This window comes from Ranitomeya variabilis, chromosome 4 (genome assembly GCF_051348905.1).
Source record: "Ranitomeya variabilis isolate aRanVar5 chromosome 4, aRanVar5.hap1, whole genome shotgun sequence".
Taxonomy (NCBI): domain Eukaryota; kingdom Metazoa; phylum Chordata; class Amphibia; order Anura; family Dendrobatidae; genus Ranitomeya; species Ranitomeya variabilis.
The window spans coordinates 515,443,539-515,470,616 of NC_135235.1; the positions used below are offsets into that span (position 1 = coordinate 515,443,539).

At 43.7% G+C, this 27,078-nt stretch overlaps 1 protein-coding gene across 2 annotated transcripts in view; it reads left to right on the plus strand.

Annotated features, from left to right (window-relative positions):
* The window catches only part of KAT2A (lysine acetyltransferase 2A), a 62,080-nt gene that overhangs the window by 23,205 nt on the left and 11,797 nt on the right, over window positions 1-27,078 (plus strand). For both annotated transcript variants that reach the window (XM_077252140.1, XM_077252139.1), the window contains 6 exons: window positions 10,859-10,965; window positions 11,886-11,984; window positions 13,525-13,661; window positions 14,537-14,745; window positions 14,847-14,973; window positions 15,424-15,534. In XM_077252140.1, coding sequence (XP_077108255.1) covers window positions 10,859-10,965; window positions 11,886-11,984; window positions 13,525-13,661; window positions 14,537-14,745; window positions 14,847-14,973; window positions 15,424-15,534 — 790 coding nt within the window. The remainder of the gene's footprint in view (window positions 1-10,858; window positions 10,966-11,885; window positions 11,985-13,524; window positions 13,662-14,536; window positions 14,746-14,846; window positions 14,974-15,423; window positions 15,535-27,078) is intronic.

Here is a 27,078-nt window from a genome sequence, read left to right on the forward strand (position 1 = left end):
AGTAGGCCAACATTTCGGATTTTAAAATAATTTTTCAAGCTGGTGTTATAAGGTATTCTAATTTATTGAGATAATGACTTTTGAGTTTTAATTGCCTGCTAGCCATAATAATCAACATTAACAGAAATAAACACTTGAAATAGATCACTCAGTTTGCAATGACTTTATATAATATATGAGTTTCACTTTTTGTATAGAAGATCTGAAATAAATTAAATTTTTGATGGTATTCTAATTTTGTGAGAAGCACCTGTAGGTATGGTCATTTAATTAAAGAAAACTGACTGCCAAAAGCTTTGCGTATACTATTTTTCGATCATAACAGAGAGTAATTCATTGTTAACAATACCATAACTTAGTATTTTTCATTTCAAACATTTTTACTTAACCCCTTAGTGAGAGCCAATTTCCAGCTTAATAGACTAGGCCAATTCCTACAACCCTGACCACCGTTACCCTACGAGGCCACAACTCACACTAAGCTAAAACTGAATGCTTTCCTGTGTCCCCCAATCAAGCGATAGAGAAATAGTGCTTAATCCAAAGTGCTGGTGTGCAAAAAGGATGCAGACGTATGTACAGTATAAGCTACATGACTAGCCTATAATGCAGGCCCCATAGTTCATCATGTACTATGATTAAATTGACTGCATACATACTAGGCATATCATTATGCAGAGTGAACACTTAAAGGGAAGGTGCCATCAAAAATTTTTTGTAAAGAATTAACCCCTTCCTGACATCAGACGTACTATCCCGTCGAGGTGGGGTGGGCCCGTATGACCGCCGACGGGATAGTACGTCATCACCGATCAGCGGCGCTCACGGGGGGAGCGCGGCCGATCGCGGCCGGGTGTCAGCTGCATATCGCAGCTGACATCCGGCACTATGTGCCAGGAGCGGTCACGGACCGCCCCCGGCACATTAACCCCCGGCACACCGCGATCAAACATGATCGCAGTGTACCGGCGGTATAGGGAAGCATCGCGCAGGGAGGGGGCTCCCTGCGGGCTTCCCTGAGACCCCCGTAGCAACGCGATGTGATCGCGTTGCTCTGAGGGTCTCCTACCTCCCTCCTCGCCGCAGGTCCCAGATCCAAGATGGCCGCGGCATCCGGGTCCTGCAGGGAGGGAGGTGGCTTACCGAGTGTCTGCTCAGGGCAGACACTTGGTAAGCCTGCAGCCCTGCACAGCAGATCGTCGATCTGGCAGAGTGCTGTGCACACTGCCAGATCAATGATCTGTGATGTCCCCCCCTGGGACAAAGTAAAAAAGTAAAAAAAAAATTTTTCCACATGTGTAAAAAAAAAAAAAAAAAAAAAATTCCTAAATAAATAATAAGAAAAAAATATATATTATTCCCATAAATACATTTCTTTATCTAAATAAAAAAAACAAAACAATAAAAGTACACATATTTAGTATCGCCGCGTCCGTAACGACCCAACCTATAAAACTGCCCCACTAGTTAACCCCTTCAGTAAACACCGTAAGAAAAAAAAAAAAAAAAAACGAGGCAAAAAACAACGCTTTATTACCATACCGCCGAACAAAAAGTGGAATAACACACGATCAAAAAGACTGATATAAATATCCATGGTACCGCTGAAAACGTCATCTTGTCCCGCAAAAAACAAGCCGCCATACAGCATCATCAGCAAAAAAATAAAAAAGTTATAGTCCTGAGAATAAAGCGATACCAAAATAATTATTTTTTCTATATTTTAATTTTTATCGTATAAAAGCGCCAAAACATAAAAAAATGATATAAATGAGATATCGCTGTAATCGTACTGACCCGACGAATAAAACTGCTTTATCAATTTTACCAAACGCGGAACGGTATAAACGCCTCTCCCAAAAGAAATTCATGAATAGCAGGTTTTTGGTCATTCTGCCTCACAAAAATCGGAATAAAAAGCGATCAAAAACGGTCACGTGTCCGAAAATGTTACCAATAAAAACGTCAACTCGTCCCGCAAAAAACAAGACCTCACATGACTCTGTGGAGCAAAATGTGGAAAAATTATAGGTCTCAAAATGTGGAGACGCAAAAACTTTTTTGCTATAAAAAGCGTCGCTGGTTTCACACTTGCGTTTTTGTCTGCAGCGTTTTTTGCACAAAAAAACGCATGCGTTTTGTCCCTATATTTAACATTGAAAACGCATGCGGTTTTTTTGTACGCGTTTGGTCGCGTTTTCAAACGCATGCGGTTTTTTTCTGCATGCGTTCATTTTCAGAAATACAACCTGCAGTATTTTCTTGCGTTTTTAAGCACATGTGTTTGTTTGCGTTAAAAACGCATGCATTTTTATCGAAAAAAAACAGAAAACACACTGAAAAGCCACCCACCACCATCAAGGTGATAAAGGGATCCAAACCCTAACCCTAACTCTACCCCTAACCTCACCCCTAACCGTTTAATGAATATTTTCTGACAGTCATAGTGCCACGTATTTCAGTGCCACGTATTTCAGTGCCACGTATTTCAGTGCCACGTATCACGTATTTCAGTGCCACGTGTTTCAGTGCCACATATTTCAGTGCCACATATCACGTATTTCAGTGCCACATATTTTAGTACCACGTATTTCAGTGCCACGTATTTAAGTGCCACGTATTTCAGTGCCACGTATTTCAGTGCCACGTATTTAAGTGCCACGTATCACATATTTCAGTGCCACGTATTTCAGTGCCACGTATTTCAGTGCCACGTATTTCAGTGCCACGTATTTCAGTGCCACGTATCACATATTTCAGTGCCACGTATTTCAGTGCCACGTATTTCAGTGCCACATATTTCAGTGCCACGTATCACGTATTTCAGTGCCACGTGTTTCAGTGCCACGTATTTAAGTGCCACGTATCACGTATTTCAGTGCCACGTATTTCAGTGCCACGTATTTCAGTGCCACGTATTTCAGTGCCACGTATTTCAGTGCCACGTATCACATATTTCAGTGCCACGTGTTTCAGTGCCACGTATTTAAGTGCCACGTATCACGTATTTCAGTGCCACGTATTTCAGTGCCACGTATTTCAGTGCCACGTATTTCAGTGCCACGTATTTCAGTCACGTTTAGGGTTAGGGGTAGGGTTAGGGTTAGGGCTAGGGTTGGAGGTAAAGTTAGGGTTAGGGTTTGGATTACATTTACGTTTGGATTAGGGTTGGGATTAGAATTATGGGTGTGTCAGGGCTAGGGGTGTGGTTAGGGTTACCGTTGGGATTAGGGTTAGGGGTGTGTCAGGGTTAGGGGTGTGGTTAGGGTTACCGTTGGGATTAGGGTTAGGGGTGTGTTTGGGTTAGGGTTTCAGGTAGAATTGGGGAGTTTCCACTGTCCAGGCACATCAGGGGCTCTCCAAGCGCGACATGGCGTCCAATCTCAATTCCAGCCAATTCTGCGTTGAAAAAGTAAAACAGTGCTCCTTCCCTTCCGAGCTCTCCCGTGCGCCCAAAAAGGGGTTTACCCCAACATATGTATTATCAGCGTACTCGGGACAAATTGAACAACAACTTCTGGGGTCCAAGTTCTCTTGTTATCCTTAGGAAAATAAAAATTTGGGGGGCTAAAAATCATTTTTGTGGGAAAAAAAAAGATGTTTTATTTTCACGGCTCTGCGTTATAAACTGTAGTGAAACACTTGGGGGTTCAAAGTTCTCACAACACATCTAGATAAGTTCCTTGGGAGGTCTAGTTTCCAATATGGGGTCACTTGTGGGGGGTTTGTACTGTTTGGGTACATCAGGGGCTCTGCAAATGCAACGTGACGGCTGCTGACCAATCCATTTAAGTCTGCATTCCAAATGGCGCTCCTTCCCTTCCGAGCTCTGTCATGCGCCCAAACAGTGGTTCCCCCCCACATATGGGGTATCAGCGTACTCAGGACAAATTGGAAAACAAATTTTGGGGTCCAATTTATTCTGTTACCCTTGTAAAAATACAAAGCTGGGTGCTAAAAAATCATTTTTGAGAAAAAAAATAAAAATTATTTTCACGGCTCTGCGTTATAATCTGTAGTGAAACACTTGGGGGTTCAAAGCTCTCAAAACACATCTAGATAAGATCCTTAGGGGGTCTACTTTCCAAAATGGTGTCACTTGTAGGGAGTTTCAATGTTTAGGCACATCAGGGGCTCTCCAAACGCAACATGGCGTCCCATCTCAATTCCAGTCAATTTTGCATTGAAAAGTCAAATGGCGCTCCTTCCCTTCCAAGCTCTGCCATGCGCCCAAACAATGGTTTACACCCACATATGGGGTATCAGCGTACTCAGGACAAATTGGCCAACATTTTTTGGGGTCCAATTTCTTCTCTTACCCTTGGGAAAATAAAAAATTGGGGGCAAAAAGATCATTTTTGTGAAAAAATATGATTTTTTATTTTTACGGCTCTGCATTATAAACTTCTGTGAAGCACTTGGTGGGTCAAAGTGCTCACCACACATCTAGATAAGTTCCTTAGGGGGTCTACTTTCCAAAATGGTGTCACTTGTAGGGAGTTTCAATGTTTAGGCACATCAGGGGCTCTCCAAACGCAACATGGCGTCCCATCTCAATTCCAGTCAATTTTGCATTGAAAAGTCAAATGGCGCTCCTTCCCTTCCAAGCTCTGCCATGCGCCCAAACAATGGTTTACACCCACATATGGGGTATCATCGTACTCAGGACAAATTGCACAACATTTTTTGGGGTCCAATTTCTTCTCTTACCCTTGGGAAAATAAAAAATTGGGGGCGAAAAGATCATTTTTGTGAAAAAATATGATTTTTTATTTTTACGGCTCTGCATTATAAACTTCTGTGAAGCACTTGGTGGGTCAAAGTGCTCACCACACATCAAGATAAGTTCCTTAGGGGGTCTACTTTCCAAAATGGTGTCACTTGTAGGGGGTTTCAGTGTTTAGGCACATCAGGGGCTCTCCAAACGCAACATGGCGTCCCATCTCAATTCCAGTCAATTTTGCATTGAAAAGTCAAATGGCGCTCCTTTCCTTCCGAGCTCTGCCATACGCCCAAACAGTGGTTTACCCCCACATATGGGGTATCAGCGTACTCAGGACAAATTGTACAACAACTGTGGGGGTCCATTTTCTCCTGTTACCCTTGGTAAAATAAAACAAATTGGAGCTGAAATAAATTTTGTGTGAAAAAAAGTTAAATGTTCATTTTTATTTAAACATTCCAAAAATTCCTGTGAAACACCTGAAGGGTTAATAAACTTCTTGAATGTGGTTTTGAGCACCTTGAGGGGTGCAGTTTTTAGAATGGTGTCACACTTGAGTATTTTCTATCATATAGACCCCTCAAAATGACTTCAAATGAGATGTGGTCCCTAAAAAAAAATGGTGTTGTAAAAATGAGAAATTGCTGGTCAACTTTTAACCCTTATAACTCCGTCACAAAAAAAGATTTTGGTTCCAAAATTGTACTGATGTAAAGTAGACATGTGGGAAATGTTACTTATTAAGTATTTTGCGTGACATATGTCTGTGATTTAAGGGCATAAAAATTCAAAGTTGGAAAATTGCAAAATTTTCAAAATTTTCGCCAAATTTCCATTTTTTTCACAAATAAACGCAAGTTATATCGAATAAATTTTACCACTAACATGAAGTACAATATGTCACGAGAAAACAATGTCAGAATCGCCAAGATCCGTCAAAGCGTTCCAGAGTTATAGCCTCATAAAGGGACAGTGGTCAGAATTGTAAAAATTGGCCCGGTCATTAACGTGCAAACCACCCTTGGGGGTGAAGGGGTTAATGTTCACATTTTCTTAAAAAACATTATCATTTGTTTATAATTTAGTAAAATCTGAAAAATAATTTGAAAAGGTTTGGCATTTCCACTTTTAAACACTAGGGGGAGCAGCTGCTGAAATTTGACAAAAACCTAGTGTACAACTAGCTCACATTACAGCACTGCAGTAATTATGGGCGGAGTCTGCTGACATGGGTGTGATGTCACTCCTCTCCTCCCCTTCTGGGTGTTTGGATAAGGGATAAGAGAGGGTGATATTCAGGAACCCAGTGAGCAGCCATTTTGTTGGTGACTGCAGAGTTATACTGAAAGTAGACAGTCACCGAGGATGGCAGGCAGCAAGGATTCTGAGAGATATACGGTGGAGGGAGCAGGGTGACAGCAGCACAGAGTATTTCAGGAGAGCAGTGTGCTGGTGTATGGGGGGCACCCTGTTCCATGCGCGGAGCAGCCAGGGATTGTATGTACATAGAGCGCTGTCACTTATACACATGGATGGACCATCTCCTCAGAAATCCAGGAAACATTTCTGCCGATTGATGGCCTGTTCTGATCCAGACATTGCATGCAAAGACCCCATTCCCCTCCTCAGATCCTGTCCTGGCGATGTGTGAAAGCGAGCGACAGGCGCAGTCGGGGGGGGGGGGGGGGGGAGAATGTAGTCACATAGTAATGATAAAAATGGGACCCCTCTCTTCAGCTGCCTCACCAGCCTTCCCCTGACTGCACCTAACTGGAGGTCATGCTGCCCCCTCTCTATTACCCCAGACCCGTGTGCAGGTGCTCAACCAGAACCACCATAGAATGGGTCCCCTTTGTGAAGATAATACTGCCATAGTGTTCTCACATAATGCCACCATATAGATCACACATAATGCCGCCATATAGATCACACAGTGCCACCATATAGATCACACATAGTACCGCCATAGTGTTCTCACATAATACCGCCATATAGATCACACATAATACCGCCATAGTGTTCTCACATAATACCGCCATATAGATCACACATAATGCCGCCTCATACATCTCACATAATACCGCCATATAGATCACACATAATACCACCACATATGTCTCAGATAATACCGCCACATAATACCGCCATATAGATCACACATAATACCACCACATACGTCTCACATAATACCACCACATACGTCTCACATAATACCGCCACATAGATCACACACAATACCACCATATAATTTTCACATAATACCACCACATATATCACACATAATCCCACAATCTAGTTCTCATATACCTTCTTATAGCTTTTACATCATTCCACAATGCTGATCAAAATAATACCGCCATATAGATCACATATAATACAGTCATAGATCACACATAATGCCATAATACAGCATGACCGCAGCAGCTCCTGTTATCGCACGCACTGAGCTGTGTGTGCAATGGGGAAAGACATGCAGGGGAGAGAGGACTGCATAGGAGAGGATTAGATACACGGCTCAGCAGTCTATCACACAGGATAGGATTAGATACACAGCTCAGCACAGTATCACACAGTATAGGATTAGATACACGGCTCAGCAGTCCGTATCACACAGGATAGGATTAGATACACGGCTCAGCACAGTATCACACAGTATAGGATTAGATACACGGGCCAGCAGACAGTATCACACAGGATAGGATTAGATACACGGGCCAGCAGACAGTATCACACAGGATGGGATTAGATACATCGCTCAGCAGACAGTATCACACAGGATAGGATTAGATACACAGCTCAGCACAGTATCACACAGGATAGGATTAGATACACAGCTCAGCACAGTATCACACAGTATAGGATTAGATACACGGCTCAGCAGTCCGTATCACACAGGATAGGATTAGATACACGGCTCAGCACAGTATCACACAGTATAGGATTAGATACACGGGCCAGCAGACAGTATCACACAGTATAGGATTAGATACACGGGCCAGCAGACAGTATCACACAGGATAGGATTAGATACATCGCTCAGCAGACAGTATCACACAGGATAGGATTAGATACACAGCTCAGCACAGTATCACACAGGATAGGATTAGATACACAGCTCAGCACAGTATCACACAGTATAGGATTAGATACATGGCTCAGCAGTCCGTATCACACAGGATAGGATTAGATACTCGGCTCAGCAGTCCGTATCACACAGGATAGGATTAGATACACGGCTCAGCACAGTATCACACAGTATAGGATTAGATACACGGGCCAGCAGACAGTATCACACAGTTAGGATTAGATACACGGCTCAGCACAGTATCACACAGGATAGGATTAGATACACGGGCAGCAGACAGTATCACACAGGATAGGATTAGATACACAGCTCAGCAGACAGTATCACACAGTTAGGATTAGATACACAGCTCAGCACAGTATCACACAGTATAGGATTAGATACACGGGCCAGCAGTCAGTATCACATGGGATAGGGTTAGATACACAGCTCAGCACAGTATCACACAGTATAGGATTAGATACACAGCTCAGCAGACAGTATCACACAGGAGAGGATTAGATACACGGGCCAGCAGTCAGTATCACACAGTATAGGATTAGATACACAGCTTAGCACAGTATCACACAGTATAGGATTAGATACACAGCTCAGCAGACAGTATCACACAGTATAGGATTAGATACACGGGCCAGCAGTCAGTATCACACGGGATAGGATTAGATACACAGCTTAGCACAGTATCACACAGTATAGGATTAGATACACAGCTCAGCAGACAGTATCACATAAGAGAGAATTACATACATGGTTCAGCAGTCAGTATCACACAGTGTAGGATTAGATACACAGCTCAGCAGACAGTATCACACAGGTGAGAGAATTAGATACACGGCCGGCAGACAGTATCACACAGCAGAGGATTACATACATGGTTCAGCAGTCAGTATCACACAGTATAGGATTAGATACACAGCTCAGCAGACAGTATCACACAGGTGAGAGAATTAGATACACGGCCGGCAGACAGTATCACACAGCAGAGGATTACATACATGGTTCAGCAGTCAGTATCACACAGTATAGGATTAGATACACAGCTCAGCAGACAGTATCACACAGGAGAGGATTAGATACATGGGCCAGCAGTCAGTATCACACGGGACAGGATTAGATACACAGCTCAGCAGACAGTATCACACAGCAGAGGATTACATACATGGTTCAGCAGTCAGTATCACACAGTATAGGATTAGATACACAGCTCAGCAGACAGTATCACACAGGAGAGGATTAGATACACGGGCCAGCAATCAGTATCACACGGGATAGGATTAGATACACAGTTCAGCAGACAGTATCACACAGGACAGGATTAGATACACAGCTCAGCAGACAGTATCACACAGCAGAGGATTACATATATTGTACAGCAGTCAGTATCACACAGCAGAGGATTAGATGCATGGTTCAGCAGTCAGTATCACAGCATAGTAATAGATACACCATGGTCTGATGTCCTTGATCAGTGGCTACAGTGAGAGGCAGAGCGGGAGCAGCACAGAGATTCTTCCCCTCCCCAGTGTTACCTCTGCAGCTTGTGATAAAAGGACATCAGACCGCAGCACTTCAGCCTCTCTAGGGATTCTAGAGATTACAGGCAGCAGAGGACAGGGAACGGCCGCTGACAGTGTGAAAGGGAGACAGATGGAGCTGTCCCTCCTATAACAGCACGGCTCTCAAGTCACAGTGGAGCTCACAGGTACACTGTGGGCTGAAGAAAGATGGTGCCGACCTCCTGCCTCTGCTGTGATGTGGAGACAGCCCAGGGGGCGTGGCCAGATTACAGCAGGGAGCAGCTCAATGATGGGTATGGAGTCGGACGCCGACCGCAGCCTCCTATGCGCAGGGCTGCCGTATTTGCAGAGTGTAAGTGTCGTGCAGCTACACTTACACTCCTGCAAAGCAAAATGGCGGCGCCCAGTGGCTGCACAAATAATTAATAATAAAAAAGATATTAAAGTAAAAAAAATTAATTTTGTATTAAAATAATTGTTTATATAAACAATCATTTTTAATACAAAAACAAAATTGCGGCACCTTCCCTTTAAATCAGGAAAGGGTATTGAAAATCAATAAAACCACATACTGCAGAGGCGTAGATTAGGCAATAACCATGACCTTCAAATCCACTAACAGAATAAATGAGCAAGACATATCCCTTGTAGATAAGCTGCTGATGTGGCGCTAAACCCTGACATGCGTTTCGGAACAAGCCTACGTCAGGGGGTATGCATGAATTGTGGTCATAGCCTGGGCCATTTCCAATAAATTGTCATTATACTGCTGTTGACAAAACCTTTCAGGTAGCACTCCTAAGCAGTGCATGTAATATCTCCCCTATAAACGGCAACTGGTCCGTACTGTATCTCCAACTTTACATCCAATTCTACTTTTTGGGTTGCAATATTATATGCTATATTTTGGTGGTACCAACACAGGCCCATAAATTGCATACTGCTCTGTAACACAAATCCATGGAGACTTGGGCTCTGATTCATCATTTGAGGGTTTTTTGTAAGTCCCTTTCCTTTTTTGTCTTGTGTTATTAGTTGCAGGTTTTTTTTATGCCAAACTCTTCAAAAAGGCGTGCAGGATTCGTGAATTTGGTGTAAATTGAAAAGGGTTCCTTTTTTTTTTTTTCTTTCTTAAACTGCTTTTGCGACTTTTTAGAACAAAGTCGCATGTTTTGTAAAAATCCTGCAAAAATTGCGCCAGAATACTGACATACTCAGAAATACACTGAGGGGACTGAAGTGGAGTTGTGCCATATTTTGCACAATAAATAAAAGTTACAATTAATCAGACAAAAACGTCAATTGCTAAGCTCTACCTAAGAAGCGGAAGACAAAACGTCTAAGCACATATAAAATAATGAATTGGGTAAAAACAAAAGCGGGCACAAAGGCAGGCAATGATGAATCATGGCCTTGTGTGTTGCTGCACAAGTGTCCATGTGCATGTGGCCTTTTCCTTGCCATGCCCTTACTATGGAAGAGCAGAGATGAAATTACAGATGTATTCATTCCATGCATTCTTTTCCTTTGCAGATTTCTTTCTATGTTAGAAGAAGAGATATATGGTGAAAATTCTCCAATCTGGGAAGCTGATTTTACAGTCTCTAACACTGAAGGTCATCAGCTAGTGTCTCGACCAGGTAAAGGTTAAACCATTAGTATGCAGGCTACATGTCAGAGATTACACTGATCAAAGCAATATGAAGAAGTAGACCTATTGCATCACAACTTTGCTTGTTAAATCATGAACAATGCCTCATAGGAACCATGGATCAGTGTGGTTCTGGATAGCCTGAGTCTCACAGTGAGTTACCTGGCTCTTAGAGGGGGAGTCAATAAGCAAGGTTTCCCTGTTGTGGAGCCATATTAGAAGATTTTGTTGGCTTTTATTTCCATTGTACACGGATGTATTCACTTAGTGGTTTTCTAGGACTTTGATATTAATGGTCTAACCCCCATCACCCCACCGATGAGCTGTTTGCAGTTCCCCCAGTGTCAGATCTACCCAGCATAAAAAGCCAGAACTATGCAGCTCCATACACCGTATAGTGGTTGTTTTCTGCTACTGCAGCTCAGATACATTTCCCTTTAATTGCTGATCAGTGGCTATTGCAGGTGTCAGAACTCAACTAATTGATACTGATTAGCTAAGTCTTGGAGAAAATAAACCTTTATATCTATCCCCAACAGAGCTGCTAATCAAGTGGTCATTAAAGTAATTGGTAAACCTCAACTTATGTTAATATTTGCACAGGAATGACACTGAACCCCACAGTTTCCAGGAGAACTTCCTGATAACACCCTGGGGTGTCGGTGATGCAAGGCATCAGTGCTAACCTTGGACTCTCTGCATATGAAACTCTCCCTGGCGCCCCATACATTACACAAGACACTATATACTTTTAATCATATCACAATATATACAATTATTTTACTTATGTATACGTGTTTTTCAGTTTAATTTCACTCTCTAGTATTGGTAAGTATGAAGTTTGGAATCTTCTCAATACAATCTTTCTGTATGACGCTCCCAGCTGACTTTGTTGCCATGTATTCCTAGCTGCTGTGAATACCACCACTGCTCCCAGTACTCCACTTTTAAGCAACAGCTCCTCCCTGACATCCAATGGAGATGCTGGAAACTCCGAGCCCATGCCAGGTAATCTAGCTATGTCACTCACACTATATACAGTCCATAGCTGTTTTAGGAAATCTGTCACGTCAGTTAATGCAATTAACCTGCAGATATAGGGTTAATATGTAGGTTAGAAATGTGCCCGGCTGCTGTAGTTTAGAAAAAAAATTGTTTCTCAAATATATGATTCTTCCCTTTTTTTCCCTCCAAACTACAAAGCTATCCTGTGTTTCAGATATTAAAGAGAACCTGTCAGGAGGATTTAGCCCTATAAACTGAAGGCCTGGCTATATGTGAAGCTCATTAATATGATATCTGATCCGCTCCATGGCTGAAGAATACTCAACTTGCGAAGTTTTCAGAAAATTACATCTTGTGTCCTTCAGGGTGGGACATAGGTGCAGGGTCTTCTTCTCGTTCTCCATCTCCTCCACTCATCTGTTTATTGTTCAGATCAGTGATTATTTAGTGGTCTGCCTCCTTTTTAAAGTTCCATGCCACTGCCATCATTGTGTGGGCGAATCGTACTCAGTGGGAGCCAGCGTCCTGTATGCAGGACTTCCAATAAAATGTCAGCTCATGCGCAGATCGAGATTTCGGCTTTGAATTGAGTCAAAATCTTGATCTGTGCATTTGCTGCCTCTGCCGACATTTTATTGAAGTCCTGTACACAGGACGCTGGCTCCCACTGAGCACGCACCCCCATACAATGATGGCGGCGGCGCAGAATTTTAAAACGGAGGCAGGTGACTGAATAATCAGTTACCTGCACAATAAACAGAGAAGGCTGGTGGGGGAACAGAGAGCGAGAAGAAGACCCCGCCCCGAAGCACACAAGACATCATTTTCTGAAAACTTCATAAGGTGAGTATTCATCAGCCACTGAGCGGATCCCTTCACATCACGTATCATGTTAATAAGCATCATAGTGCCATTATGGCCATGCCTTTAGTTTTGTAGGGCTAAATCCTGCTGACAGGTTCTCTTTATTCTTCCAACTTGCTGTGTCGTGCACGCGACTCATGCTTTTTGTAAGGTGCTGTCTAACTCGCTCATTTAAGTAGCGAAGCCAGCCCCCTTCTGTATCTAAGCTTCGGCCATAAGACAAGGAGCGTAGCTTAAATATTAAAATGAGCCAGTCTGACAGCTCACTTCACACACATCATTGATACCGCTCTTACAAACAGAAAACTCTTGGAAACTAAGCCTGGACCACTGCTAATATCTTACAATCTAAGCCACTTTACAAATAAAAAATGTTGCTAGGTTGTATATACTAATATGGCCAAAAGAACTAAAGATTATTTTGTAGTTGGGGAAAACCCCTTTAAGGGCTCATTGGTTCAGAAAAGTTGTCATTAGTAATGGTGGAGGCCAGTTGATAGCTTGATCTTATCTTACAACTGTGACTACACATGGGTGAAATAACTTTTCAAGTAGTAATCGATGAGGAGATTGGCAAAGTATTAATTGTTTAGCTGTTCTAATAGATTGTATACATTTTTAATAACCTCAAATCCCTCAAGTTACTTTCCTGCTAATTAACAGTCATTATGTACTGCAGGGGAAAAAAGGAAACTTTCAGACAGCCTGACTCTGGAGGATGCTAAAAGAATCCGCGTTATGGGCGATATTCCCATGGAGTTGGTGAATGAAGTGATGCTGACTATCACCGATCCAGCTGCCATGCTGGGCCCAGATGTAAGCTGTGTGTTATTGTGTATCTGATAAGTCCTAGTATAATTTTTCTTTGTATTCTAAAAAGATATGAGCTTGAGAAATGATTGAAATTAGAAGTGCAGTGGGACATAAGGTATATACAGGTGCAGCTCACAAAATTAGCATATCATCAAAAAGTTAGTTTCAGTTCTTCAGTACAGAAAGTGAAACTCATATAGAGTCTTTACAGAGTGATCTATTTCTAGTGTTTATTTTGGTTAATGTTGAGGATTATGGCTTACAGCCAATGAAAACCAAAACTTTCGAAATAGTATGTTATCACACATGGATTTGAACAATATAAATAAGGCATAGCTATTATGCTTTAGTCACCTCCTCACCACAAAAAAAAGATGAAATGAGTACCATATTTTTCGGCGTATACGATGACTGGGCGTGTAAGGCGACCCCCAACTTCTCGGGGGTCATCTTATACGGAGTGTGCAGGGAGCAGTCCTGGATGGTTCCCAGGGAAGGTAAGTATATCAATATTTTTTTATTTTTATTCTTTTTTTTTTTTTTTTTCTTTACACGAATATGGATCCCAGGGCCTGAAAGAGTCTCCTCTCCTCCAGAGCCTGGGACCGCTCCATGCACCATATGCGGCGACCTCAGAGCTCCGCACATGCCGTACCCAGCGTATAAGACGACCCCCGACTTTTGAGAAGATTTTCAGCGGTTAAAAAGTCGTCTTATACGCCGGAAAATACGGTAGTTTGTTCTCCAAAAAATGGAAAGATTTAGCAGTTTTTCCTAGTACATATCTGCTGGGCCGACTGATCCTCTTCAATAATGAACTGGTAATACGTTTCATTCTTTGAGTGTTTACTGTTCAGCATTTCTTTACCCTATGACAGACAAGCCTACTGTCCGCTAATGCTGCCCGCGATGAGACTGCTCGCTTAGAGGAACGGAGAGGGATCATAGAGTTTCATGTTATTGGAAACTCTCTGTCTCAGAAGTCAAATAAGAAGATTCTCATGTGGCTTGTTGGGTTGCAGAACGTCTTCTCCCATCAGCTTCCCCGAATGCCCAAGGAGTACATTACCCGGTTGGTGTTTGACCCGTAAGTTTCGTTTTTGGATGTTCCAAATAAACGTTCTGTTGAGGAGCAAGATGTCAGCATTTGTCTAAGATTATATGTTATAGGCTTGTTTTTCTTTGCAGAAAGCACAAAACTCTGGCTCTTATTAAAGATGGACGTGTTATTGGAGGCATCTGCTTCCGAATGTTCCCCACTCAAGGCTTTACAGAAATCGTGTTCTGTGCAGTGACGTCTAATGAACAAGTCAAGGTCTGTATTGCCTTTTATTCTTATTGGATGTCTCCCTCAAAGTTCTCTTCTGGGAACCCCTTTATATCCAATGTTCAGAAGCTGCAATATGAGGAGTTACTTACTGGGGTCTTAACATTAGTGACTATATGATATCCTGCAGGTCATTGACCTAGGAACACTAATCAAGCATCCACCCATGTTTCTGCTTCTTGGACCCCCCTCCCCTCCCTGCATATCCCTTGTTCAGCACCAACAGCACATGAAGTTCTGCTACAAAGAACATAATGACTTCTAATCTGAGTCCAGCTCTGTAAAAAGAGGGATGTGGAATATGTACATCTGTCTGTTGTGGCCGAAAGGGCAAGGGATTTTTCATCCATTTCTAAAATTTTGAAGCAAGTTATGCCAAGGATGGATTAGGGAAAAAGGGACTCGATGTAATTTAATTTTGTCCTATATATTTTTCAGGGATATGGAACGCATTTAATGAACCATTTGAAGGAGTACCACATTAAGCACAACATCCTGTACTTCCTTACGTATGCAGATGAATACGCTATTGGCTATTTTAAAAAGCAGGTGACGGTCTTTGTTCCTTGCAGCTAATAAATAGCTTATATTGTTTACTAATAAACCAAATGGTGATATACACTGCTCAAAAAAATATTGGGAGCACTTAAGCATAATGTAACTCCAAGTCAATCACACTTCTCTGAAATTAACCTGTCTAGATATGAAGCATCACTGATTGTGAATCAATTTCTCCTGTTGTGCGAATGGAACAGACAACAGGTAGAAATTATAGGCAATTAGCAAGACACACCCTATAATGGAGTAGTTCTGCAGGGAGTGATCACAGACCATTTCTCTGTTCTCTTTTGTTATTGCTCTCGCCCCTAGAGGTAGCATGAGGTGGTGTCTATAACCTACAGAAGTTGCTCAGGTAGTGTAGTTCATCCATGATGGCACATCAATACGAGCTGTGGCAAGAAGGGTAGCAGTGTCTCAAAACAGTGTCCAGAGCATGGAGCAGCTACCAGGAGACAGGCCAGTACACCTGGGGATGTGGAGGACCGTATGAGAGCAACAACCCAGCAGCAGGACCGCTACCTCTGTGCAAGGAAGAGCAGTGCCAGAGCTCTGAAAAATGACCTCTAGAAGGCCACTAGCACCCATTTGTCTTCTGACATGGTCAGAATCAGACTCCATGAGGGTGATATCAGGGCCCAACATCCACTCGTAGGTGTTGCGCTTGCAGCCCAACACTGTTCAAGGAGATTGGCATTTCCCAGAGAGCACAAAGATTGGCGCCCTGTTCTTTTCACGCATGAGAGCATGTTCACAAGGATCACTTTAGACAGAAGTGACAGTCTAGAGATGCCATGGAGAACTTTCTGCTGCCTGCAACATCCTCCAGCATGACCGGTTTGGCAGTAGGTCAATAATGGTGTGGGGAGGCATTTTTTGGAGGGCCACCCAGCCCTCCATCTGCTAACCCTAGCTGCCCTGACTGCCATTAGGTACCAGGATGAGATCCTCAGACCAATATTCAGGTGCACTGGGCCCTGGGCTCATTCTGATGCATGACAATGCTAGTCCTCATGTGGCTGAAGAGTGTCAGCAGTTCCTGCATGATGATGGCATTGATGCAATGGACTGGCCTTCCAGTTTCCCAGACCTGAATCCAATCGATCACATCTAAAACATCATGTTTCGTTCCATCCACCGACATCATGTTGCACCACAGACTGTCCAGGAGTTGACTGATGCTTTAATCCCAGGTCTGGGGAGAGATCCCTCAGGAGAACATCTGTCCCATCATCAGGAGCATGCCCACGCATTGTAAGGAGGTCATACAGTCATGTGGAGGTCTCGCACACTACTGAGCAACATTTCCTTGTCAAGAGGCATTTCCACTGAAGGTGGATCGGTCTGTAATTGGATTTTACACTTTTTTGATTTTGAGTATCTTTCCAACTCCTGACCTCCATGGGATATTCATTTTGATTTACATTGATAATTTTTGTTTTATTATTCTCAACACATTCCACTACGTAATGAAAAAAGATTTACAACTGGAATATTTTATTCAGTGATATCTAGGATGTGGGATTTTAGTGTTCCTTTTATTTATTTTTTTGAGCGGTGTATAAATAAATGCTTTAACTAAATAAATACATTATTTTCATCAGCCATGTGGTGCAATTTACAGGCTCTGGTTCAGTTATCTGAGAATATTTTAGGTGTGTGTGTGATCTAATTTATCTCATGACAGCCAGTTAATACATTTCAAGGGGTAAACGCATTATATGGTGGTGCTTTTTTCTGTTTTGTTTTTATGTAGTTTACTAGCGGAGGTTGTGTCTGCATTCCTCCCATCAATCAGAGGGTGCTTTTAATTGGTTCCTATCTTCCCATTTAAAATATAGCCTTATAAGCCTGAGGGGCATGTTTGATAAGTATTCCAGTTGATACCCATTAGAGAATTGTCACCTTGCCATGGTTGATGAGCACACATCAATTGGCCAATTTATGCGCTAAGAACCTTTTATTTTTGTAACTACATTTTGTTTAGCAACAGTGCATTTCAGATCTCATATATTCAATGTTTGAGTATATTTTAGCTCTTACAGGGTGCTGCTGTGCTTGCTATAATACATAGATATATCTGTCATGACAGCCAGTTCATTTGAAGGGTAAAGCTCAAGAGATATTCAAGGAGAGGAGCAATGTCCAGTGAAGAAAAAAAAATTGGATGTCACCCGGACATTTCACACAAATGTGTGAATGTAGCCATCCTGTGATAATAAAGGAATCTGATTTTAGTATAACTCATTGGAAAGGAATGGGGAAGAAAAGAAAAAGTGTAAACTTCTTTCAAAAATACATGTTAGGTGTTACGGTTTATTATTTATACATTTTTATAGCGCCATGTATTCCATGGTGCTTTACATGTGGAAAGGGGGCAAATATAGTCAAATACAATAAACATGAGCAAACAACAAGGCAATAACAGCCCGCAAGGACTCAGTCTGCAGGGGATGGGTGAGGATACACTAGGAGAGGGTAGAGCTGGTCATGCGGCGGTTCAGGTTGAGGATCACTGCAGGCTGTAGACTTGTTGGAAGAGGTGAGTCTTCAGGTTCTTTTTGAAGGTGTCTATGGTAGGCAAGAGTCTGATGTGTTGGGGTAGAGAGTTAGGGTATGGGGGAAGCACGGGAGAAGTCTTGAATGCGGTTGTGGGAAGAAGAGATAAGAGGGGAGTAGAGAAGGGGATCTTGTGAGGATTGACGATTGCGTGCAGGTAAGTATCGGGAGACCATGTCGCAGATGTATGGAGGAGACTGGCTGTGGATGGCTTTGTATGTTATAGTAAGGGTTTTGAACTGGAGTCTCTGGACGATAGGAAGCTAGTGAAGGGCTTGGCATAGGGGAGAGGCTGGGGAATAGCGGGGAGACAGGTAGATTAGTCGAGCAGCAGAGTGTAGGATGGATTGGATTGGTGCCAGAGAGTAGGAGGTTGCAGTAGTCAAGGCGGGAGATAAGCGCATGCTCTAGTGTTTTTGTGGTTTTGCTGTCGAGGAATGCTCAGATCCAGGATATATTTTTGAGTTTGAGACTGCAGAAGGAGGCATGGGCTTGGATATGTAGCTTGAAAGAGAGGGCAGAGTCAAAGTTCACCCCAAGGCACCGAGCATGCGGGACTGGGGAAAGTGAGCAGCCATTGACATTGATGGATAGGTCTGGTGGAGGGGTAGAGTGAGATGGGGGAAAAGATGATGAATTCTGTTTTGTCCATGTTCAGTTTTAGAAAGCAAGCAGAAAAGAAGGCCGAGATAGCAGACACAGTGTGGGATTTTGGTGAGTAAGGAGGTGAGGTCAGGTCCGGAAAGGTAGATCTGCATGTCATCGGCGTAGAGACGATACCACAAACCGTGTGATTCTATGACCTGTCCCAGGCTGAAGGTGTAGATGGAGAAGAGTAGGGGTCCCAGAACTGAGCCTTGAGGGACACCGACAGACAAGAGGTGAGGAGGTGGTGTGGGAGAGAGAGAGACTGAAAGTTCGGTCTGTTAGATATGACGAGATCCAGGATAGGGCCAAGTCTGTGATGCCAAGAGATGATAGAATCTGTAGCAGGAGGGAATGGTCCACAGTGTCAAAGGCAGAAGACTGGTCCAGGAGAAGGAGGACAGAGTAGTGTCGCTTGCTCTTGGCGGTTAGTAGGTCATTGGTGACTTTAGTTAGGGCAGTTTCAGTTGAGTGATGGGGTCGGAAGCCAGATTGTAACTGGTCAAAGAGGGAGCAGGAGGAGAGGTAGGAGAACAGTTCAAGATGGACATGCTGTTCCAGTAGTTTTGAGGCATAAGGGAGAAGAGATATCGGGCGATAGCTAGACACAGAGGATGGGTCGAGGGAGGGCTATTTGAAGATGGGTGTGATTTTGGCATGTTTGAAGGATGAGGGGAAGACACCAGCTGTGAGTGAGAGGTTGAAGAGGTGTGTTAGGGTTGGGATGAAGACTGTGGTGAGGTTAGGGATGAGTTGGGAGAGGAGCAGGTCAAGCGTGCAAGTGGTGAGATGTGATCTAGACAGGAGGGTGGAGAGCTGATCTGTCATGGTGGAGAAGCTGTTTTTTGGAGGAACAGGGTTGAGCAGCTAAGAGGGGCATTGGGCGCTGCGGGCCAAAGCTTCCTCTGATTGTATCGATCTTCTGTTTAAAGAAAGAGGCAATTTCTTCAGCAGAAATGAGGGGGGAGGGAGGAGTTGCTGGGGGACGGAGTAGATAATGGAAAGTGTTGAAAAGCTGTTTAGGGTTGTGAGACAGGGAGGATATGAGAGATGAGAAATAAGTTTGTTTTGCGGCAGTGAGCGTGGACTTGAAGCTGGCGAGGAACTGCTTGTATGCGATGAAGTGCTCAGCAGAGTGGGATCTTTCCATCTCCGCTCAGCGACCCTGGAAGCCCGTCTCAGTTCTTTGATCAGGCTGGTCAGCCAGGGCTGTCTGTTGATTGTTTTGCTATGCGTGTGGGGGCGGCCGAATTGTGTGTAGCTGTTATTGTGGTGTTATAAAAAGTGGCAGCAGCATCTGTGTCATGAAGGGAAGCTGTAAGAGGGAGAAGGGACTCAGAGAGTGATTGTAAATTGAGGTGTTTGAGATTTCTGCGAGGGTGAGTGAGTTTGTGGAGTGGGGGTTGCGCACTAGGAGAGGAGAGGGAAGAGAAGTCAGTAGGTTGTGGTCAGAGAGGGGGAGGGGTGAGTTAGTGAGATTAGTAAGGGAACAGAATCAGGTAAAGATAAGGTCTAGTGTGTGACCATCTTTGTGAGTGGCCCCAGAAGACTATTGAGTGAGGCCGAAGGAGGCAGTAAGCGATAAAAGTTGAGGAAGCTGAGGTGGCAGTGTCAATAGGGATATTGAAGTCACCCATGATGATAGTGGGGATGTCAGCAGAGTGGAAATGAAGTACCCAGGTGGTGAAGTGGTCGAGAAAGGTGGAGATGGCTAGTTCTGGGGGGCGGTAGATGACAACCAGCTGGAGGTTGGAGGGGGAATAGATGCGGACGGAGTGCACCTCAAACGAGGGAAGAGTAGCGGAGGGTGGTAGTGGGATTGGAGTAAAGGAGCAGGTGGTGGACAGGAGCAAGCCAACTCCTGCACCACGTTTGTTGTTGGGGCGAGGGGTGTGAGAGAGGTGGAATCCGCCATAGGAAAGTGTAGCTAGAGAGGCTGAGTCAGAGGGGGTGAGCCAGGTTTCAGTGATGCCGAGGAAGGATAGTTTCTTAGTGATGAAAAGGTCATGGATAAATGGCAGTTTGTTGCAGACGGAGCTCCAGGTAAGGGGAGTGGGGGCTGGATGAATGGTTAGGAAAATGTGTAGAGGATCGTGGCAGGGGGTTAGAAATGAGTGTGAGGATGTGTTGAGGAGGGCCAGGATTTGGGGATACGTCACCAGCGATGAGGAGTAGCAGACAGAGCGTTAGAAGGTGGGAGCTGGATAGGACATGATGGGGCCGTGTGTATGTGGAGAAAGGATTGTATGTGGAACCGCTGTGAGGAGGTGAGATGGCTGGGGGAGGATGGAGGGTGAAATTACTAATTCCTTACTAGGTGGGGGGATTACTGGAGGTAGGGAAAAATAGAGTAGTATAGGTGTGAAAGAGAAAAGAAACCGATACATGGTAGTGGTTTGATAGTCCGTTACCTTACAGTCAAATTCCAGTCAAATTCAAGTCTAATTCAAAGTATAGTAATTAGAAATCTGTAATTTGAAAGATGGAATTTGAAAGATACATGGATCAGACTAAAGTCTGGATCAGACTCCTGGATCTGAATATATCCCCAGCTAAGGGCAATCGGGTGTGAAAGGTGTTTTGTTTTTGTTTTTTTGTTTTTTTTAAAAAAATAGCCTGCTAAGGTAAAAGTTTCAATGTAGCGTGATTGATTCAACGTCTTAGGCTACAGTCTTGTTTGTGAGATGACCTGTTGAGGTTGTTCCTTTCCCTTTATATTCTCTTGAGCTGTACCCCCAAATTGTAACAATTGGTATTGACGCCATTCTGCTGCCCAACATCACCCACAAGCCAGCACAAGAGATCACATTTCCATAATGGCGGTGATCAAATGATTTTGGACTACTAAAGAGAAATAGAAGATTATTGCATATATGCTCTAAAGCAATAAATAAAGACTTGGTAAAGCAGGGAAGTTACAACATTGCATTCTATCTATCATGATCACATCCGAAAACTGCAGTCTGTTAACCACCAATGTTTTATTAATTTGTCCAGTTTGCCCTTCCTTCCTTCCTTCCTTCCTTCCTTCCTTCCTTCCTTCCCTTTCTTTCTCTCTCTTTCCCCCTCAAAGATGTACCCTTTCTTTTGGTATAATCCAGCTGTCCAACTGTGATGTTTCAAAGAAAAACATGGTATGGGGCCAAGCCATAGTGGAATGGTCCCTGCCATCTTATTGAACCCTCCTGTCCTCGTCTGGTTAGCTAGACTTATAAGGAGAGACCTCACAATCTAGCTGAGCCGATGGAGGCACATTGTGGACTTGTAACCTTGCTCCTAATCCCATTTTTAAATCTGTGTTTCTCGGAAAGTCTGTAGTTTTTATTGAAGGGGCCATTCTCTGGGGCTACCTGTCGTTCGGGCAGCATCAATCATGTGATGCTTTCAGTTTAATTTACCATAAAATATAATTAATAATTGTGAATTTTTAGTTAAAAAAGAAGCACCGCAAGTCTGTCATTGTTCTTTGGGTTCCTGTTGTGAATTCCGTTCTTGGGCTCCATCCTGTGGTTGCGAATGGTATTTTTGGGAGTTCTGCTCTTGGGCTCCCTCTGGTGGTTTCAAGTGGAACTTAGCAGCTGCGTTCACTAATCGGTTCCCTGGCCTTTGTTATTTAACTGGGCTTTTGGCTGTAGTGGATGCCAGCTGTCAATGTATTTCCTGTGGATTCAGTCCTTTCCTGGAAGTTCTCTGTTGGCCAGTCCATTTTCAGCTTAAGATAAGTCTGCTAGCTTTTGGGTGTTTCCCTGCTTATGACCTTCTGTTCAGTTAATTTATGTCTCTTTTGTCCAGCTTGTCATGATGAAATATTCCGGCTAGTTGGAAGCTCTGGGGTCGCAGATTTGCCCCTCCACACCGTGAGTCGGTGTGGTGGTTATTTTTTGTAAACTCTGCGTGGACTTTTTAGTTTTTATACTGACCGCACAGTAGCCTTTTCTATCTCTGTCTATTTAAATAGTATTGGCCTCCTTTGCTAAAAAATCTAGTTTCATTTCTGAGTTTGTCATTTCCCTCTCCACTCACCGTCAATATTTGTGGCGGGCTATCTTCCTTTGGGGGTTTCTCTGAGGCGAGATAGTTTTCCGTTTCCATCTTCAGGGGTAGCTAGTTCTTAGGCTGTGCTGAGGCATCTAGGCAGAGTTAGGTACGCTCCACGGCTATTTCTAGTGTTGGTGTTAGGAGTAGGGATTGCGGTCAGTAAAGTTACCACCTCCTCAGAGCTAGTACATTATTTGTTTTACCCACCAGGTCATTTCAGTGCTGCTCCGTATTCACTAGGTCATATCAGTGATTACTGTCTGTGGAGCTGCTACCTCCTCTAAGTTTGTCCATGATTGGTTTTACCCACCAGGTCATCTCAGTACCGCTCCGTAACCACCAGGTCATAACAGTACAGCTGGCCCACAATGTGTTAAATGCATCTCAAAAGAGGGAAGAGAAAGTTCTGAGTCATTGTTTTTTTTTTCTTGTTGCTTGTTTCGTCCTTTCTTTTCCCCTTGATTTTTGGATGGTGCAGGAGCTTGGTACTGATATGGAGGTTCAGGGTCTATCTGCGCGTGTTGATCATCTCGCTGCTAGGGTACAGAGTATCCAAGACTATGTTGTCCAAACTCCTGTTTCTGAGCCTAGAATTCCTATTCCTGATTTGTTTTCTGGGGATAGATCTAGGTTTTTGAACTTCAAAAATAATTGCAGATTATTTTTTGCTCTGAGACCCCGTTCCTCTGGTGACCCCATTCAGCAGGTGAAGATTGTTATTTCTCTGCTGCGTGGCGACCCGCAGGACTGGGCATTCTCCCTTGAGCCAGGGAATCCTGCATTGCTCAATGTAGATTCATTTTTTTCAAGCACTTGGACTGCTTTATGACGAACCCAATTCTGTGGATCAGGCAGAAAAAATTTTGCTGGCTCTGTGTCAGGGTCAGGAAGCGGCAGAGATATATTGTCAGAAATTTAGAAAGTGGTCTGTGCTTACAAAATGGAATGAGGATGCCCTGGTGGCTATTTTCAGAAAGGGTCTTTCTGAAGCTCTTAAAGATGTTATGGTGGGGTTTCCCACGCCTGCTGGTTTGAGCGAGTCAATGTCTCTGGCCATTCTTCAGATTGATCGGCGCCTACGTGAACGTAAGGTGGTGCACCATATGGCGGTGTCCTCTGGGCAGAGTCCTGAGCCTATGCAATGTGATAGAGTTTTGACGAGAGCAGAACGGCAGGAGTTCAGACGTCAGAATGGGCTGTGTTTTTACTGTGGTGACGCTACTCATGCTATCTCCGACTGCCCGAAGCGAACTAAGAGGGTTGCTAGGTCGGTTACCATCAGTACTGTACAGCCTAAATTTCTCTTGTCTATTACCCTGATTTGCTCATTGTCGTCCTTTTCTGTAATGGCATTTGTGGATTCTGGCGCTGCCCTGAACTTAATGGACCTAGAATTTGCCAAGCGCTGTGGTTTTTCCTTGGAGCCTTTGCAGAGTCCTATTCCCTTGAGGGGGATTGACGCTACGCCATTGGCCAAGAATAAACCTCAGTACTGGACACAGTTAGCCATGAACATGGCTCCAGCACATCAGGAAAATATTCGCTTTTTGGTGTTGCATAATTTGCATGATGTGGTTGTGCTGGGGTTTCCATGGTTACAGGTACATAATCCAGTGCTGGATTGGAAATCTATGTCCGTGACTAGTTGGGGTTGTCAGGGGATACATAGTGACATTCCTCTGATGTCAATTTCCTCGTCCCCTTCTTCTGAAGTTCCTGAGTTTTTGTCGGATTTCCAGGATACATTTGAGGAGCCTAAATCCAGTCCTCTGCCTCCTCATAGGGACTGTGATTGCGCTATTAATTTGATTCCTGGCTGTAAGTTCCCTAAGGGTCGACTTTTCAATCTGTCTGTGCCAGAGCATGCCGCTATGCGGACTTATGTAAAGGAGTCCTTGGAGAAGGGGCATATTCGCCCGTCTTCGTCACCGTTGGGAGCGGGGTTCTTTTTTGTTGCCAAGAAGGATGGCTCCTTGAGGCCCTGTATAGATTATCGCCTTCTCAATAAGATCACGGTCAAATTCCAGTACCCTTTGCCTTTGCTCTCTGATTTATTTGCTCGGATTAAAGGGGCTAGCTGGTTTACCAAGATTGACCTTCGAGGGGCGTATAATCTGGTCCGCATCAAACAGGGTGATGACTGGAAAACAGCATTTAATACGCCCGAAGGCCATTTTGAATATCCTGTGATGCCTTTCGGGCTCTCTAATGCTCCATCTGTGTTTCAGTCCTTTATGCATGATATTTTCCGGGAGTATTTGGATAAATTTATGATTGTATATTTGGATGATATTTTGTTTTTTTCCGATGATTGGGAGTCTCATGTGAAGCAGGTCAGGATGGTATTTCAGATTCTTCGTGCTAATACACTGTTTGTGAAGGGGTCTAAGTGCCTTTTTGGAGTTCAGAAGTTTTTCTCCCTCGGCTATTGAAATGGACCCTGTTAAGGTCCAGGCTATTTATGATTGGACTCAGCCCACATCTGTGAAGAGCCTTCAGAAATTTTTGGGCTTTGCTAATTTTTATCGCCGCTTCATTGCTAATTTTTCTACTGTGGTTAAACCTCTGACCGATTTGACCAAGAAAGGTGCAGATGTGGTGAATTGGTCCTCTGCGGCTGTGGAGGCCTTTCAGGAGCTTAAGCGTCGTTTTACTTCTGCCCCTGTGTTGCGTCAGCCAGATGTTTCTCTCCCTTTTCAGGTTGAGGTTGACGCTTCTGAGATTGGGGCAGGAGCTGTTCTGTCTCAGAGAGGTTCTGATGGCTCTGTGTTGAAGCCGTGTGCTTTCTTCTCCAGAAAGTTTTCGCCTGCTGAGCGTAATTATGATGTCGGCAATCGGGAGTTGTTGGCTATCAGGGTGGATTGATTTAAATCACGCCGATTTTAATCATGATTTAAATCACTGATTTAAATCAAAAGGTTTTTTTAATATAAATCACGATTAAAATGAGAAGTGAGAGCAGTGCGCATGTGCGCCCATAGTTACACGGACGAAACTAGGGGCAACGATCTAACGCCAGGGTGAGGGGGGGACCCCAAAGTAAGTAAAAATCTTTTTTGTTTTACTATATGGCAATAGGTAGGTGTTTAAAAGCAGCATGTCTTAATTGTATAAACTATTAATAGCCTCCACATTTTGTTCATACTGCCCCTTTAATTCCACACTTCTAGCTTGGTTTCACTTTTGGTTTAGTTTCTTTTTCCATTCAGTTGACATGCCCAAACTTGTTGGATAGTCAGCATCCTACAGAAACCTCTGGAAGAGCATGGCATTGTGAATGTTACACATATACAGCCTTTATTCTACTGAGTTAAACAACTCCGCTTTATCTCATGATGGAAGAACCTTTGGATGGTAAAATATTTTCCTCAAAAAGCAGTTTATTGAAAAAAATCCGATTTAAATCAAAAAAATCCGATTTTTTTGATTTTTTTTAAAAAACATTGATTTTTATCCACCCTGTTGGCTATGAAGTGGGCATTCGAGGAGTGGCGACATTGGCTTGAGGGAGCCAAGCATCGTGTTGTGGTCTTGACCGACCATAAGAATCTGATTTACCTTGAGTCGGCCAAGCGGTTGAATCCTAGACAGGCTCGGTGGTCTTTGTTTTTCTCCCGTTTTGATTTTGTGGTCTCCTATCTTCCGGGATCTAAGAATGTAAAGGCTGATGCCTTGTCTAGGAGTTTCTTGCCTGATTCTCCTGGTGTCCGTGAGCCGGCTGGTATTCTCAAGGAGGGGGTGATTCTTTCTGCTATCTCCCCTGATTTGCGGCGGGTGCTTCAGGAGTTTCAGGCTGATAGACCCGACCGCTGTCCTGTGGGTAAATTGTTTGTTCCTGATAGATGGACTAGTAAGGTGATTTCTGAGATTCACTGTTCGGTGTTGGCTGGTCATCCTGGGATCTTTGGAACCAGAGATTTGGTTGCCAGGTCCTTTTGGTGGCCTTCTTTGTCACGGGATGTGCGTTCCTTCGTGCAGTCCTGTGGGATTTGTGCCCGGGCTAAGCCCTGCTGTTCTCGTTCTAGTGGGTTGCTTTTGCCTTTGCCTATCCCTGAGAGGCCCTGGACGCATATTTCCATGGATTTTATTTCTGGTCTTCCTGTTTCTCAGAAGATGTCTGTCATCTGGGTGGTTTGTGACCGGTTTTCTAAAATGGTCCATTTGGTACCTTTGCCTAAGTTGCCTTCCTCCTCTGATTTGGTTCCTTTGTTTTTCCAGCATGTGGTTCGTTTGCATGGTATTCCGGAGAATATTGTGTCTGACAGACGTACCCAGTTTGTTTCTAGGTTTTGG